At 47.8% G+C, this 12,238-nt stretch overlaps 1 protein-coding gene and 1 long non-coding RNA gene across 2 annotated transcripts in view; one reads left to right on the forward strand and one right to left on the reverse strand.

Moving 5' to 3' along the window:
• Nucleotides 1-12,238, reverse strand: part of DGLUCY (D-glutamate cyclase) — a 74,370-nt gene that overhangs the window by 36,260 nt on the left and 25,872 nt on the right. Inside the window, 3 exon segments of the mRNA XM_025919379.2 lie at nucleotides 482-635; nucleotides 4,630-4,743; nucleotides 5,881-10,646. Of these exon segments, the coding sequence (XP_025775164.1) occupies nucleotides 482-635; nucleotides 4,630-4,720 (245 nt within the window). The 5' untranslated portion in view covers nucleotides 4,721-4,743; nucleotides 5,881-10,646.
• On the forward strand, nucleotides 3,702-6,278 carry LOC147579758 (uncharacterized). The gene is made up of 4 exons (XR_015252073.1): nucleotides 3,702-4,126; nucleotides 4,207-4,582; nucleotides 4,679-4,812; nucleotides 5,434-6,278. It is a non-coding gene; the product is annotated as an uncharacterized LOC147579758 (long non-coding RNA).

The following is a 12,238-nucleotide window of genomic DNA, read 5'->3' on the forward strand; positions in this document are numbered from 1 at the left end:
CACTCAGGTGGGCGAGCAGAAGAGATGTGAGCCTGAGCTGGGGTCGTGGGAGAAAGGTGGGCTCGTTGGAATGCTATGGAGGAAGCAGAATCAGTAGGCCCATACCAACAGTGTTAATAACGGCTCTCCCTGGGTAGGTATCAGTAATGCAAGTGTTTTTACTTTCTTCTTCATCCAGTGCTTCCGATTTCTGGCTTGGGTGAGGAAGTGGATGATGGGAGGTGCCAGCGGCATTTCTGCAGCCAGGGCAGGACTATCTTGGTGATCCCCAAGATTTTTCCCAGGGCAAGGGGCAGGGACAGGGACAGGGATGGGAATGGAGGGGAGGACAGCTTATCCCTGAGCAAGAGTCATGGGTGAGGCCTTGTACCAGGTACTGAGCATCCCCATGACTGGACAAAGAGGTCCCCGTTGACAGACACACCTGGCTGCTGCATGTGGCCACTCCCAAGCTTGAACCCTGGTAACCCAAGCATTTTACCTGGTGTCCAGAACAGCGTTCGGGGTAGGCAACGTCCACTTGCTTGGCTCAGTCAGGCCCAGGAGGGGCAGAGGGCCATTGTTGGTTTGGCGGAACTTTTCAAAGGCTGGAGCCAGGGACCTGTGCAGGACCACCATGCTGGCTGGTCGGAGCCCTGAGTTTGGTGAGAGAAGGGACACAGGCATAGTCGGTTGCCTCTTGGTAGAGCCCTTCAATTTTAACTCTTTATCGTAGCACAGCACAGAAAGATGCCCGTAAGTGTACAACTTGATGAACACGTAACTGACACCCAGGTCAAGAAACATTATCAACATTCCAGAATCCCTCTATGCCCCTTATAGTTCATCACCCCAGCCTCGAAGGTGGCCGCTACCGTGACTTCTAACACCATGGGTTACTTTTGCCTGTTCTTCATATAATGGAATCATACAATGTGAGCCTTTTGAGTCTGGCTTCTGTCACTCAATCGTATGTCCGGGAGATCCATCCATACCTTTGTGTTTGACAACAGCTGGTTCATTCTCATTGCTGTGTGACATACTCATTACCACAATGTATTTACCCAATCCTGTTGTGGATGGACATTTGAATGTCTTCCAGTTTGGGGTTATTATAAATGGTGCTGCCATGAGCATTTTAATACACGCATGTTGGGGTGCATTTCTGTCTGGCATACCCCTAGGGTTGCAGGGTATATACATGTTCAGCTAAGCGGTTTCCAAAGCAGTTGTACCAATTTATATTGCAAGTTCTTGCTTGTTCCTTATCCTCTCCCGTGCTTGCTGTTGCCTATCTTTTCCATTCCATCCACCCTGGCAGGTGGGTAGTGGCCTCACACTGCAGTTTTAATTTGCATTGCCCTGAAGACCAATGCGGTCGAGTGACTTTCATAGGTTTTATTGGCCATTTGGGTATCCTTTGTGGGAAAGACACTGCTCATGTCTTTTGTCTGGGCAGATTCTTGACTGAGCAGGCTCACAGAATCCTTGACTCCCCCTCCAAGGAGGTGGTCTTACTTCAGCTATGGGGGAAGACCCCCCACTTGCCATGACACCACCTCCTGTGGTAAGGAGCCCTCTTCTGGAATGGGAAGTCCTTTGACAGCTAAACAAACCTGTGTTTGAATCCCGATTCGGCCTCTGACCAGCAGTGTGCCCCTGAGCCTTGGAATTCGCAAGGAGGAGATGGCAGTAATGACACCTGCCTCAAAGAGAACTCTGGGAGTTCATTCCTGTGTGTTAATTACCTAACACACAGGTGTACAGGAAGTAGGGGTTGGAGGCATGAATATGGGCTCTTGCATGGACATTTACAATTATGGTACTGAAGGAATATTTAATGATGGTTTGTAACGTATGGTTAAAGGAACAAAACTAGATAACAAAACCATATTTGGGGCATATTCTCCTTTTTATACAGTTCATGAGAGAAATAACTAGAAGGAAATACATCTACATGTTAATCACGGTTATCTCCTGTATCAAGACTGCGTGATATTTAATGTTCTCTTCTGTGCTTTTCTCAATTCTAAAATTTACGTAATAAACAGGTATCATTCTGTAACTGGAGGAAAAAACAAACAAGAAAACTTATGGTTTGTTTTTTTTTAAGGGATTATTTCCTTTAAACACACCATCCCAAAGAAAAACATAATTATGCTGCTTTTGGAGAAATAATCTTGGTGACAATTCTCCTAAATGCTAGGTTGCCGTATCAACATGTGGGCATCTCTTTTCCACAACGATACTGTCTGCTAGTATTTTCTCTTTAGCTCTGATATTTTCCTTAGCTCTCTGTGCTAAGTCATTTGTAGATGTAATCACTTATATTTTATACGTAAGGAGAACAAGGCTCAAAGAGATGAAGTGACTTCACATGGCTGGGGCATGGCAGAGCCAGGATTTAAGCCTGAGACAGGGGACCCCTGAGTCCCTCTAGGGTCACCATTGGACTGCAGGCATCAGACCTTCATAGGATGGGTCCATCACCCATTCCGGCACCTTCCTCCTCAGGGATGGTAGAAAGAAGTGGATACAAGCAGATGCAACCATCCGTACGGAAAGTTCTAGCCCCAGCTTCTGCTCTAACATCCTGGAACTCATTGCCTCAAACCCTCGGTGCCTGCCAATGCTACAGACTTTGAAAATGGGGACGAGCTGGACACTCCCAGCCGCTGAAAGCCCAAGGAAGCTGACTGCATGTCTCAAGCAAGCCCAGCGTGTCTCCAAAAATAGTCTGGAGTGAGGTGGAAGGGAATCCAGCCAGCCTAGAAGCCTGGCTTTCCCTAGCCGCCTCCTTTCTTGCCTCCAAAGCCTGTTGTGAGAGCAAATTGGATTTTTAATACCGCAAATCAGAGAGGTATTATGAGCACAAAGCTTCTTTGTTTCCTTTTTAATTAAACGCACTTCAGAGGGCACTGTGATTTCATTTTGTTCATCTCCACTGCTGATGGTACCAAGTCCCCAGTTGTTCCCATTAGTAACAAGACACCAATGGAGGGCTCAGTGGTGGCTTTTGGGTGGGGGGGGGGTGGATGAGTGAGGGGAGGGTCTGAACTGATTCCTGTGTTGCCTGGGTCTCTCCGGCTCCATCTAAGGTCATGACAGTTTTTTATTTGTGAGGAGAAACAAAGTGAGCCTTCTGAGTCCTTTTACCTCAAAGCAAAGTTGTCCATTCTTTTTTTTTTTTTAACCTAATGACGGGAGAGGGGAAAAAAAAGCACCTCTAATGTTCCTAATCTGATATAAAGCCCCGGAAGACATAGTCCCGAGCTGAGGTGCTCCAGCTGTTCTGCAAATGAGATTCTTTCCTTGCGGAACATTCCATGACAGCGGCTGACTTGGATGGTACATCTTACCCCCACTGACTCAGTTACCCCTCCTGACAGCTCCTGAGGGAGGACTGAACTGTTACTTTCAGGGTGCAGGTGAGCTTAGGGAGGTCACACACCTTACCCACAGCTACAGCCAGAAGGAGCCAAGCTGGGACTTACATCCAGACTGGTACGCTCTGCTCTCTTGGAGCCCCGAGGTGCTAGCAAGCACTGGGGTTCAGCTGGTGTTTGCTGGTACATTGTGTACAGGGTTGGGGGAGACTATGACCCTGGTGGCTCTCTACAAAGCACGCTCCCTAGGGCTCACAGCCCTGAGTGGCTCCTTCCCCGTTGACTCTGTCCTCGGCCACGTGCCTTGCTTTGCCAACGGGATGGTAGGAAGTATGACGCAAGCGGGTGTTTGATACGTGCTTGGGCATTACGGCTCCTCCTCCAGGAATCTTGAGCTACCCTGTAAAGAAGTTTGGCTACCACTGCTGGCGAGGTTTCCTAGCAAGAGAGAAGCATTAGGCCGCCCCCAAGTGCTCTGGGCCTCCCAGTAGACACTCCAGACATGTGAGGAAGAAGCCATCATGGATGGTCCAGCCCCAGCAGACATGGTAACACGTGAAGCAGAAAAAACCCCTGCTACGGCCAGCGTCATTGCAGAATATCGCTTAAGCCGGTGAGTCTGGGGTGCTTTGTTATGCAATAATAGAGAATTCTGTTGGTCCAGAAATAGCCACAGAGGCCAGATATGTCAATAAACAGTGAAAACTGTCCTGCTCCAGCACTTTAAACCATGCTACTGGTTTTTCTCTTCGGCGATTCTGGTAACCGGAAGTCTTTCGTATCATGAAATTTTGCTGGGACTTGCGTCAGTGACAACTTTGATGGCTGATTTCTCTCACAGGACCTTTCAGAGCCTTGAGTGTCACTCCTGGAAGAGACTGGGGAGACGGTGCACCCAGAGAGGAACAAAACGGGGAGACGTGGTCTGAATCAAAAACCAGATTAAATTGCAGTGTTATCTGGGGGTGCTTTTCCCCCTGAGGGAAAACCCCTTTCGTCATCTGAGGCCATTGGCAGGTCCCCCCGTGGAGCTGGGTTGACCAAGCAGAACTGGTGGTACCGGAGCCATCTGGTAAGGTGTTCAGCCTGAGTCTGGCCCAACTGCCAGACCTGCTGGGACATTAATTAGGGACCCGAGCAAATATCATCCTGCTCTTACTTCCTGTCTCCCAGGCAGAAGCTACAAGTTTCAGGAATTCCTGAGCCCTGCACCACTGGTATTTCTAGGGATTTTCTTTCTTCTTTTTTAAACGTCTATCACTACTTACCCCAGCCATGCTGGACATATTTCTGATGTCTGGTGTCTTCTGTAGGATCAAGCTCCTTATGGCAGAGGGAAGACTGAAGGTTATCATGTTGTCTTTGAACGGGCCAGAGTCTGGGTGAAGGAAGGAAGAGGAACAAATGAGAAGCTCAGCTTCCTTGCAGGGGGCAGATTCGACGTCAGGTATCCATCACCACACCCCACCCCCGGCCCTACCTGGTCCTGGCCCAAGTGGGCATTGTTTGGAGCAGACTCTCCCCACCCTATTCCCATCCCCTTCATGTCTCAGTTTCTAGTGAGAAACTCCTAACACTTCAAGACCTTTGTTCATGACCTTCCCCTGGCCCAGGATGTCCTCCCTCCCTCCCTCCTGAAGACCTTTCCATTCCTCAGTACAGGTTCCAATCCTCCGCCTCTATGAAGCACCCAGTAGGCTCATGCCGACTGGTTGCCGGGTCTCCTTGCCCCCAGAGCATTCTTTGAGCCACTGACTTTGGCCTGATGTTTTACTGGACTCTGAACCCCCTTCCTCTTTCCCGGGGAGACCCCAAATACCCAGAGAGCAGGTTCACATCTTGGGCCTCCCGCGGTGTTATGACAGCCAAAGCACATAGCACACACCAAAAATACTTATGCTCAGATGAACAAGCGACTGCATGCCACGTGCAATCACAAATGAAAGAATAGGCCAGATTTTCTGTCTATGTGTGACTTCTGTTGTTTAGATCTAGGTGCCTAGAAGGAACAGATTTTATGTTTTCTTCTTTATATTCCCTGCCCCACCACCCCACCCTGCTACTCCAGGTACAGTGCCTTACAGAGATTTTTGGTGGATGAAAAAAAAATACTGCAGATTTTTAAATACAGAGATGGTGTCAAAGCTCCAGGAAATTGCATTCAGAAAGGAATCCTGTATGTTGACTTCTTGTGAAAACTAATGAAAGGAAACCAGTTTAGTTCAGGTTATGGTTGAGTTTAAAACGGAGGAGGGAGGCCAGCAGGGGGAGCTCTCACAGCCCCAAAAGGAAGACCTACACCTTACCAAGTCCAATACTACTTTAGCTACTAGTTTACTGCCCCAGCAGGAGAAGGAAAGGTCTCCTCCTCTCCTGGCAACAGCCCCGCCAATGACAGTCACAGCTCAGCCAATCAGGAGGCGCTACCCTTCGAACTCCCAGTTTACTCCAATGGACTTCCGGATTATAACAGCTCTCCCATCTTCCCCCTTCCCTCTGGAAAGGAGCTACCTACCTCCCCTTTGCTCCCCGGACTTGCCTCTGGCCTTGCCTGTAGCTTTGCCACAGCTTGCACGTCCTGGGATTGCAATTCTCTGCTATTTCCAAATAAACCCGTTTTTGCTGGTAAAATGGCCGGCAGTTTTCTCTTTAAGGTTAACATGCTCTAGAAGGAGGTTTCAACCGTCAGCGGAATCTAGGGTTCGACAAATGAAGAAGCGAACGAAATGACAGAGATGAAAAGTCTAGCATAGAGAATGTGGCCGATAATACTGCAGTAGTTTTGTGTGGTTAACAGATGGTGACGACAATTACCTTGGTGAGCACTGTGCAGTGTATGGAATTGTCAAATCTGTGTTTGTACACCTGAAACTACTACAACATTGTAGGTCACCTATACTTCAATTTACAACAATCCAGGGCTAGACAGTCTCATTGTGTTGGCCTCCAAGGCACAGCCCATGTCGTCTTCATCTCAATATACTACATGTCTAGCACAGTGCCTGGCACAAAAGTGTAGTTCAGTGTTTGTTGAATGGCTAGCTGACTGCACAATGGATGAAAGCAGGATTCAAGGGTGGTGTCCCCAGTGAAGGTTCTGGACAAGCCAGATTTTCCACAGCCCTTTCTACCTAGAGAAGAACCCAATGGGATTCCAAACCACCAATGCAGTTTTCAACTCCAATCTCATAGGTAGAAAACCAAGCAAACCCCACGGCCATTTTAATGAAAAATTTGAGATCGTATAAAAACTTTAACAAACAAAATATAAGAAGTATTGCCCTGGAAGGGGTAGAGATGTGTTTTAAACTGACGGTGAGTGCTTTAATAGCCACAGAACAAGTGCTTCGGGGACACAGAGGAGAGAACAGTTGGTCCTGCTGGGCTGAGGGGGTTGGGTGCTGGGAGGGTCAGGTGAGGTTGGATTCCATTCCCCAGTTGAAGATACTGAGTATTAAAGCAGCTGCTTTGGGAGGTCAAGACTGAGCTTGTCTGCTGGACTGAGAGAGCCCTCCTGGACCTGGCCGGCCTGACCCCTTGGCCAAGCATCTGAGGCACCGGCTAAGGTCGTGGATGTCTGTGTTTTCCCAGGGTCACTGCAGAAATGTTAGCACCTCAGCCAGGCACTCAGCAAAGGTCGAAGAGAGAACCATTCCATAATCAAGCGGGGACAGTGGCCAGACTCCTCTGGTAATGGCCTTCACTTCATATCTAGAGGAGAGAATAGAACTTACCCCAAACCCACCGAAATGAGAGCCCTCACTGGTACCTGTTAGCTGTCGCCCCTCATTTTTACTCTATAAGACAGCAGGTGGAAGCTGGGAGCTGGTTTGCAAATAAATTGTAGTCAAAAGACCAAAATCTGAGGGTGATTGCCTTTCCTTTCGTTTATTTATTTATTGTTTTAATATAAGTTTAAGTGGATCTAGGTCATTCCTGTAATAATGTTGCTTTGCTGGCCTGGAGATTAAATAAGTGTAGCATGAAATCCTGCCCTGTGAAATGCATGCTGGGAGTGTGCCAGTCACCTGAATATTACCCACTGTGCATGTTGGGAGGGAAAGAAGGCTGAGAACCCCTACCCTACAGAGTCATCCCCCTTGAAGGCAGGGGCCAAATGGAGCATGAAGGACATGCTCATTAGCAATTGTCAATACACCAATGACAGAGTGCCCAGTCATATAATAAATGATGGTAGCTGCCACCCTACCATATATGAGAACCCACTGTATGCCAGGCACTGTGCCAGACCCTTTACCCTCTTTGGTTTACAACCATTGGTTCTTCACCACTGCCCCACAAAAAAGACACTGTTAATCCCATTTTGGACAAAGAATGGGGTCTTGGGGAGATCAAAGAAGCTCCCTAGTCTGATAATTATTAAGTGGTACAGCCTAAACCCCAAAATAAGTCTAAATTCATGCTTGCTTGACTGATATCTACCTTTCTATGCCTATGTGTCTATATATCCATCCCTCCCTCCTTCCATCCATCCTCTGGTGTTAATAAGAACCACATCCTCAGTAGGAATAGCAAGGACTTTCCCCTTTTCCCCCAAAAGGTGATTCCAGAACCAGAGTCTCTTGAGTCCATATGTTCCTTTGGGGACTGAACCCTGAACTTCTCTGGCTTTCCACCAGGGCCTCCAGTGAACTCACTGCTGAGTGGCCCTGCGTGGCCCAAGTGTCTCAATACCCAGTAAGGCCTTACTCTAAGTAAGGGATCTAATCATTGAGCACTAGTTGGACTCTAAGAAGCTTACCCTTCCACTGTGAATTCTTTTTTCTCTTTAGAGAGTAACAAACTATCAAGCCCACAGATATCATTCCCTAGCCTGGGATACACCAGAGAGGGGCCCACAGACCATCAATTCCTTAGAAGGATCTGACACACCCCAAAGCCCAGTATAAAAATACCTCAGCTATGCCTGTCACAGATGCCTGGAATTCCACCATTAGAAAGTCATTTCTCTGCTTTACCCAAGTAATCCAATTCTAGGAATGCATGCTCCAGATGTTCTCAAACAGCCAGGTGGAATGATGGGAGCACATGGCAGCACTATTTGTAAGAGAAACAATGTAGAAACAACCTAATACAGGTTGGGTAAATACATAGAGGGCTGATTAAATAGAGGCATAGCTAAACTATGGTACATCCATACGGCACAATGAGATACTGTGTAACCATTAAAAAGAATGAGGCTACTCTATACACCCGGTATGAAACAATCTCCCAAAGACATAAAATGAACAAGGTAAGGTAAAGGATTCTATGTTGAATAACACACCCATGATCCATTCAAATGCATGTAAACTATCTCTGTAAAGATGGAAAAGAGCTTGATATCAGTTGTGGCCACAGAGAGGGAAATTAGGTGGATGGGGTCCTGAGCAGGAGCAGTGGCTGCCACACTGTATTTTAGGTGAGTGGTGCCCTCTGGAGTTGTGCTAGGGGGTGGCCCTGACGGAAGAGGGATTTTCTGCTCTTTATCCTTCCTACAACTTTCAATAGGACAACATGTAAGTATCACATAATTTAAAAACTGGAATTTAATTTAAACATATATAAGGAAGGTAGGATCATATCCTTTTTAAGTAACCTCTACACCCACTGTGGGGCTTGAACTCACAACCTTGAGATCCGGGATCGCATGTTCAACCTTGAGATCCGGGATCAACTGAGCCAGCCAGGCACCCTAGGACATTCCTTATACTTCTGTCATGAGTTTTTTTCATTCATTTGGTAAATATTTATTTAGTCCTTACCATGTGGGTGGAATGTGCTGAGCACACAGAGGTGAGTAAAGCAGAACTTATCCCCGTTAAAGGGCATGTATGCCTGGGGCACCTGGGTGGGTCAGTCGGTTAAGCATCTGACTCTTGGTTTTGGCTGCAGTCGTGATCTCATGGTTCATGAGTTTGAGCCCTGCATCGGGCTCTGTGCTGACAGAGTGGAGCCTGCTTGGGATTCTCTCTCCTTCTCTCTCTCTGCCCCTCCATCCCTCCCTCTCTCAAAATAAATAAACAAACTTAAAAAAATAGAAAAATAAAAGGCACGCATGCCTGGGAGTGTGGACACCATGGTGATAATAATGACAGCTGTCGCTTACTGGGTGCCTGCGAGGCACTTAGTATCCAGACACGATCCATCATCCACCTGCCATTCAACAGGCATTGCAGTACAGAGCACAGATTAGGGGGTAGGCTGTCTGGATTCCAAGCCTGCCTCTACACTCAGGAGGGGATCATTCACCTCCCTGTGCCTATTTTCTCATCTGTAAACAGGGACTCATAACAATATGTATCCCACTGAGTTGTGGTAAGGATTAAATGAGCTAACACACGTGAGATTCTTAGAACAATTCCTGGCTGGGTGCACAGTTAGCACCACAAAAGCGTTGCCTGTTTACCGCTCCTCACCCAGCGTGCTGCACATACTGTAGGGAATAAGACAGCCACAGCCCACGCTCACAGGGGGTTTGCCATCCCCAGAGACAGACACTAAGCACATAATTACCACTGTATCCATCTTCAGTAGCTATAACACCATGTGCTGAGCACTCCTGGGCCACGTGGACTACAAGTGGAGGAGGAAAAGAAGCTCAGTCTAACAGGAACAGTAGGGGTCAGACTAGCAGACAGGTGGGGAGGGGGCACTGTAGGTCAGGGGACAGCATGAGCAAAAGCAGGGAGGCATGGGAAGGAAACCAGCTTCCTGTGCCGCTGGAATGTTTGATGTAAGGGAGGAGATAGGGGAGTAGGGGCTGGGATGGGGCAGTGGCCAGCTCGTGGGCCATCCAAGAGCGACGGGAAATCAAGAAGGTGTTAGGCAGTAGAGTGACTTGGTAAGACCTACCTTTTATGAAGAAGACTCTGGCTGCAGGTGGGGGACTGGACCGCAGGGCAGGCAAAATAGAAGGCTGGTAGATGAGAGGGGAGGCCAGAAGAAAGATGAGCATACAGAAAGGCTCCCTCCTAGGACGTGCCCAGGTGGCTCAGTCAGTTAAGTATCTGACCCTTGATTTCAGCTCAGGTCATGGTCTCATGGTTCGTGAGTTCAAGCCCCATGTCAGTGCAGAGCCTGCTTTGGATTCTCTCCCTCTCCCTCTCTCTCTGCCCCTTCTCTGCTTGTGCTCTCTCTCTCTCTCAAAATAAATAAACTTTAAAAAAAAGTCTTCCTTCTAGAAAAAATCTTGAAGGAGAGACGGTACCTTAACCCTTTGTTTGCCTGGCTGGACCAGTCAGTGTTCAACACGCTTCAGGGCAGCAGCAGAGGCTGGTCCTGTGGAATGGACACAAGAAATCACACACACATAAGAGACAAGGCTTTCTGTTTCCCTTCAGTTCTTCCACGGAAGGAGTTCTGATCTTCTTTATTCCTTGCTGTATCTCCAGTACCTACAACAGTGCCTGGTGCATGGAGAATGCCCAATAAATGTCCACTGTTGGAGGACACAGGCAGAGCAAGTAACATGCACAAAGGCAACCATGATGAGGGAGCCAGGGAGGGAGAGGAGAAACCATGGCTCAGAGGCCAAGGGAAGCAAGTGTTGCAGGGGGGGAATTGGTGGTTATGGAGGTCAAGGAGGACCTATGGAGGTCAACAAGCACCCACTGGAGTTTGGAAGTCATGCCCCTTCTCCCTTACCACCATGATGGTGTCATCGTGGTCCTGTTGGTTAACAAGCATCAGGAGCACCCGCCCCATAAGCAGGATTGCGTTTAGGACCTGACCTGGAAGGGTACAAAAATAGGAGGAGACAAGTCCATTCCCTTGATGTTCAGAGTCTAACCAGGAAGATCTTAATTCACAAGCATGAGCAATTCACAGTAACACAAAACTCCATTTCTGGTTTCTGTAGATGTCCCCTGGATCACTTCCCCAGAGTCCTACAGCTTGATAATGGAAGAACAGAATAAGTAGGTGTACAGACCTTGTCTTTACTCATTAATTTTTGTGGTGGGAGTCGCTCGACGTTTGCCAAGAGAGTGGCTGGTGGCAGCCTAAATACAACTGCAAATTTGCAAAATAGCTGTTGCTGTAAGGAAGAAGCCATCCTAACTGTATAGACATTTCACAAAAAGTGTTTTCATTACAATAAGAGAGACAAAAGATTAGGGAGAATGCTGGCAGTCATGTTTAGTATTGCTTATCTAATAGGTCGGATTCAAGTGCTCCCAATAAGCAAAAGATTGTGAACAAAACAAGCATTTTCAACCAAAGCCAATGGGTTCCCTTCCTAAACAATTCAGTCCCAAAGTCATTAGGTAGAGCTGAGTGAGGAAGGAGTCCATGGTGGGGGATGGAGGGCAGGAGCCATGGTGGCCCAAAGCAGGGGATCAGAGTCCAAGTGATGAGGAGGACAAGCCCAAGGAGGGTGACATGACCCGTGGTGTCACCATCCGTTCAGTGCAAGGAGAGATTCCTCATACGGTGGGAGAATGGCAGACTGGCACGTAGCATCAGAGGGAAAGAGTGCACCCACGTGGGGGCGTGCCCATGTGCGTGTGTGTGCGCATGCACAGGGAAACACGTATCTTAGCTCTGCCTGGGAGCACTAACATTTCAAAAGGGATGAGCACGTCTGGTGCCCAAATCTTGGATTCCAAATGCCATTTTCCATTAAAATGAATCAAGAGGCCTTGGAGAAATGGTTGATTCACTAACTGGGGCCTAGAAGTCAGAAGGTGAGCCTCCTGGAAGTCAGAAGTCCAGAAGGTGTGCTGGAAAGTAGGGATGTGCTGAAAGAATGATGGAACCATACACAAAAGCCACAGAATGAAGGAGCTCTCAGTGGTCAAACTGGGGACAATGTTAAAGAATGATGGGAATGGATATAACTCACTAACTTCTATAGGAATCCAAAAGTTCAT

Source organism: Puma concolor, chromosome B3, assembly GCF_028749965.1.
Source record: "Puma concolor isolate L17-30 chromosome B3, mPumCon1.1.hap2, whole genome shotgun sequence".
Lineage (NCBI taxonomy): Eukaryota > Metazoa > Chordata > Mammalia > Carnivora > Felidae > Puma > Puma concolor.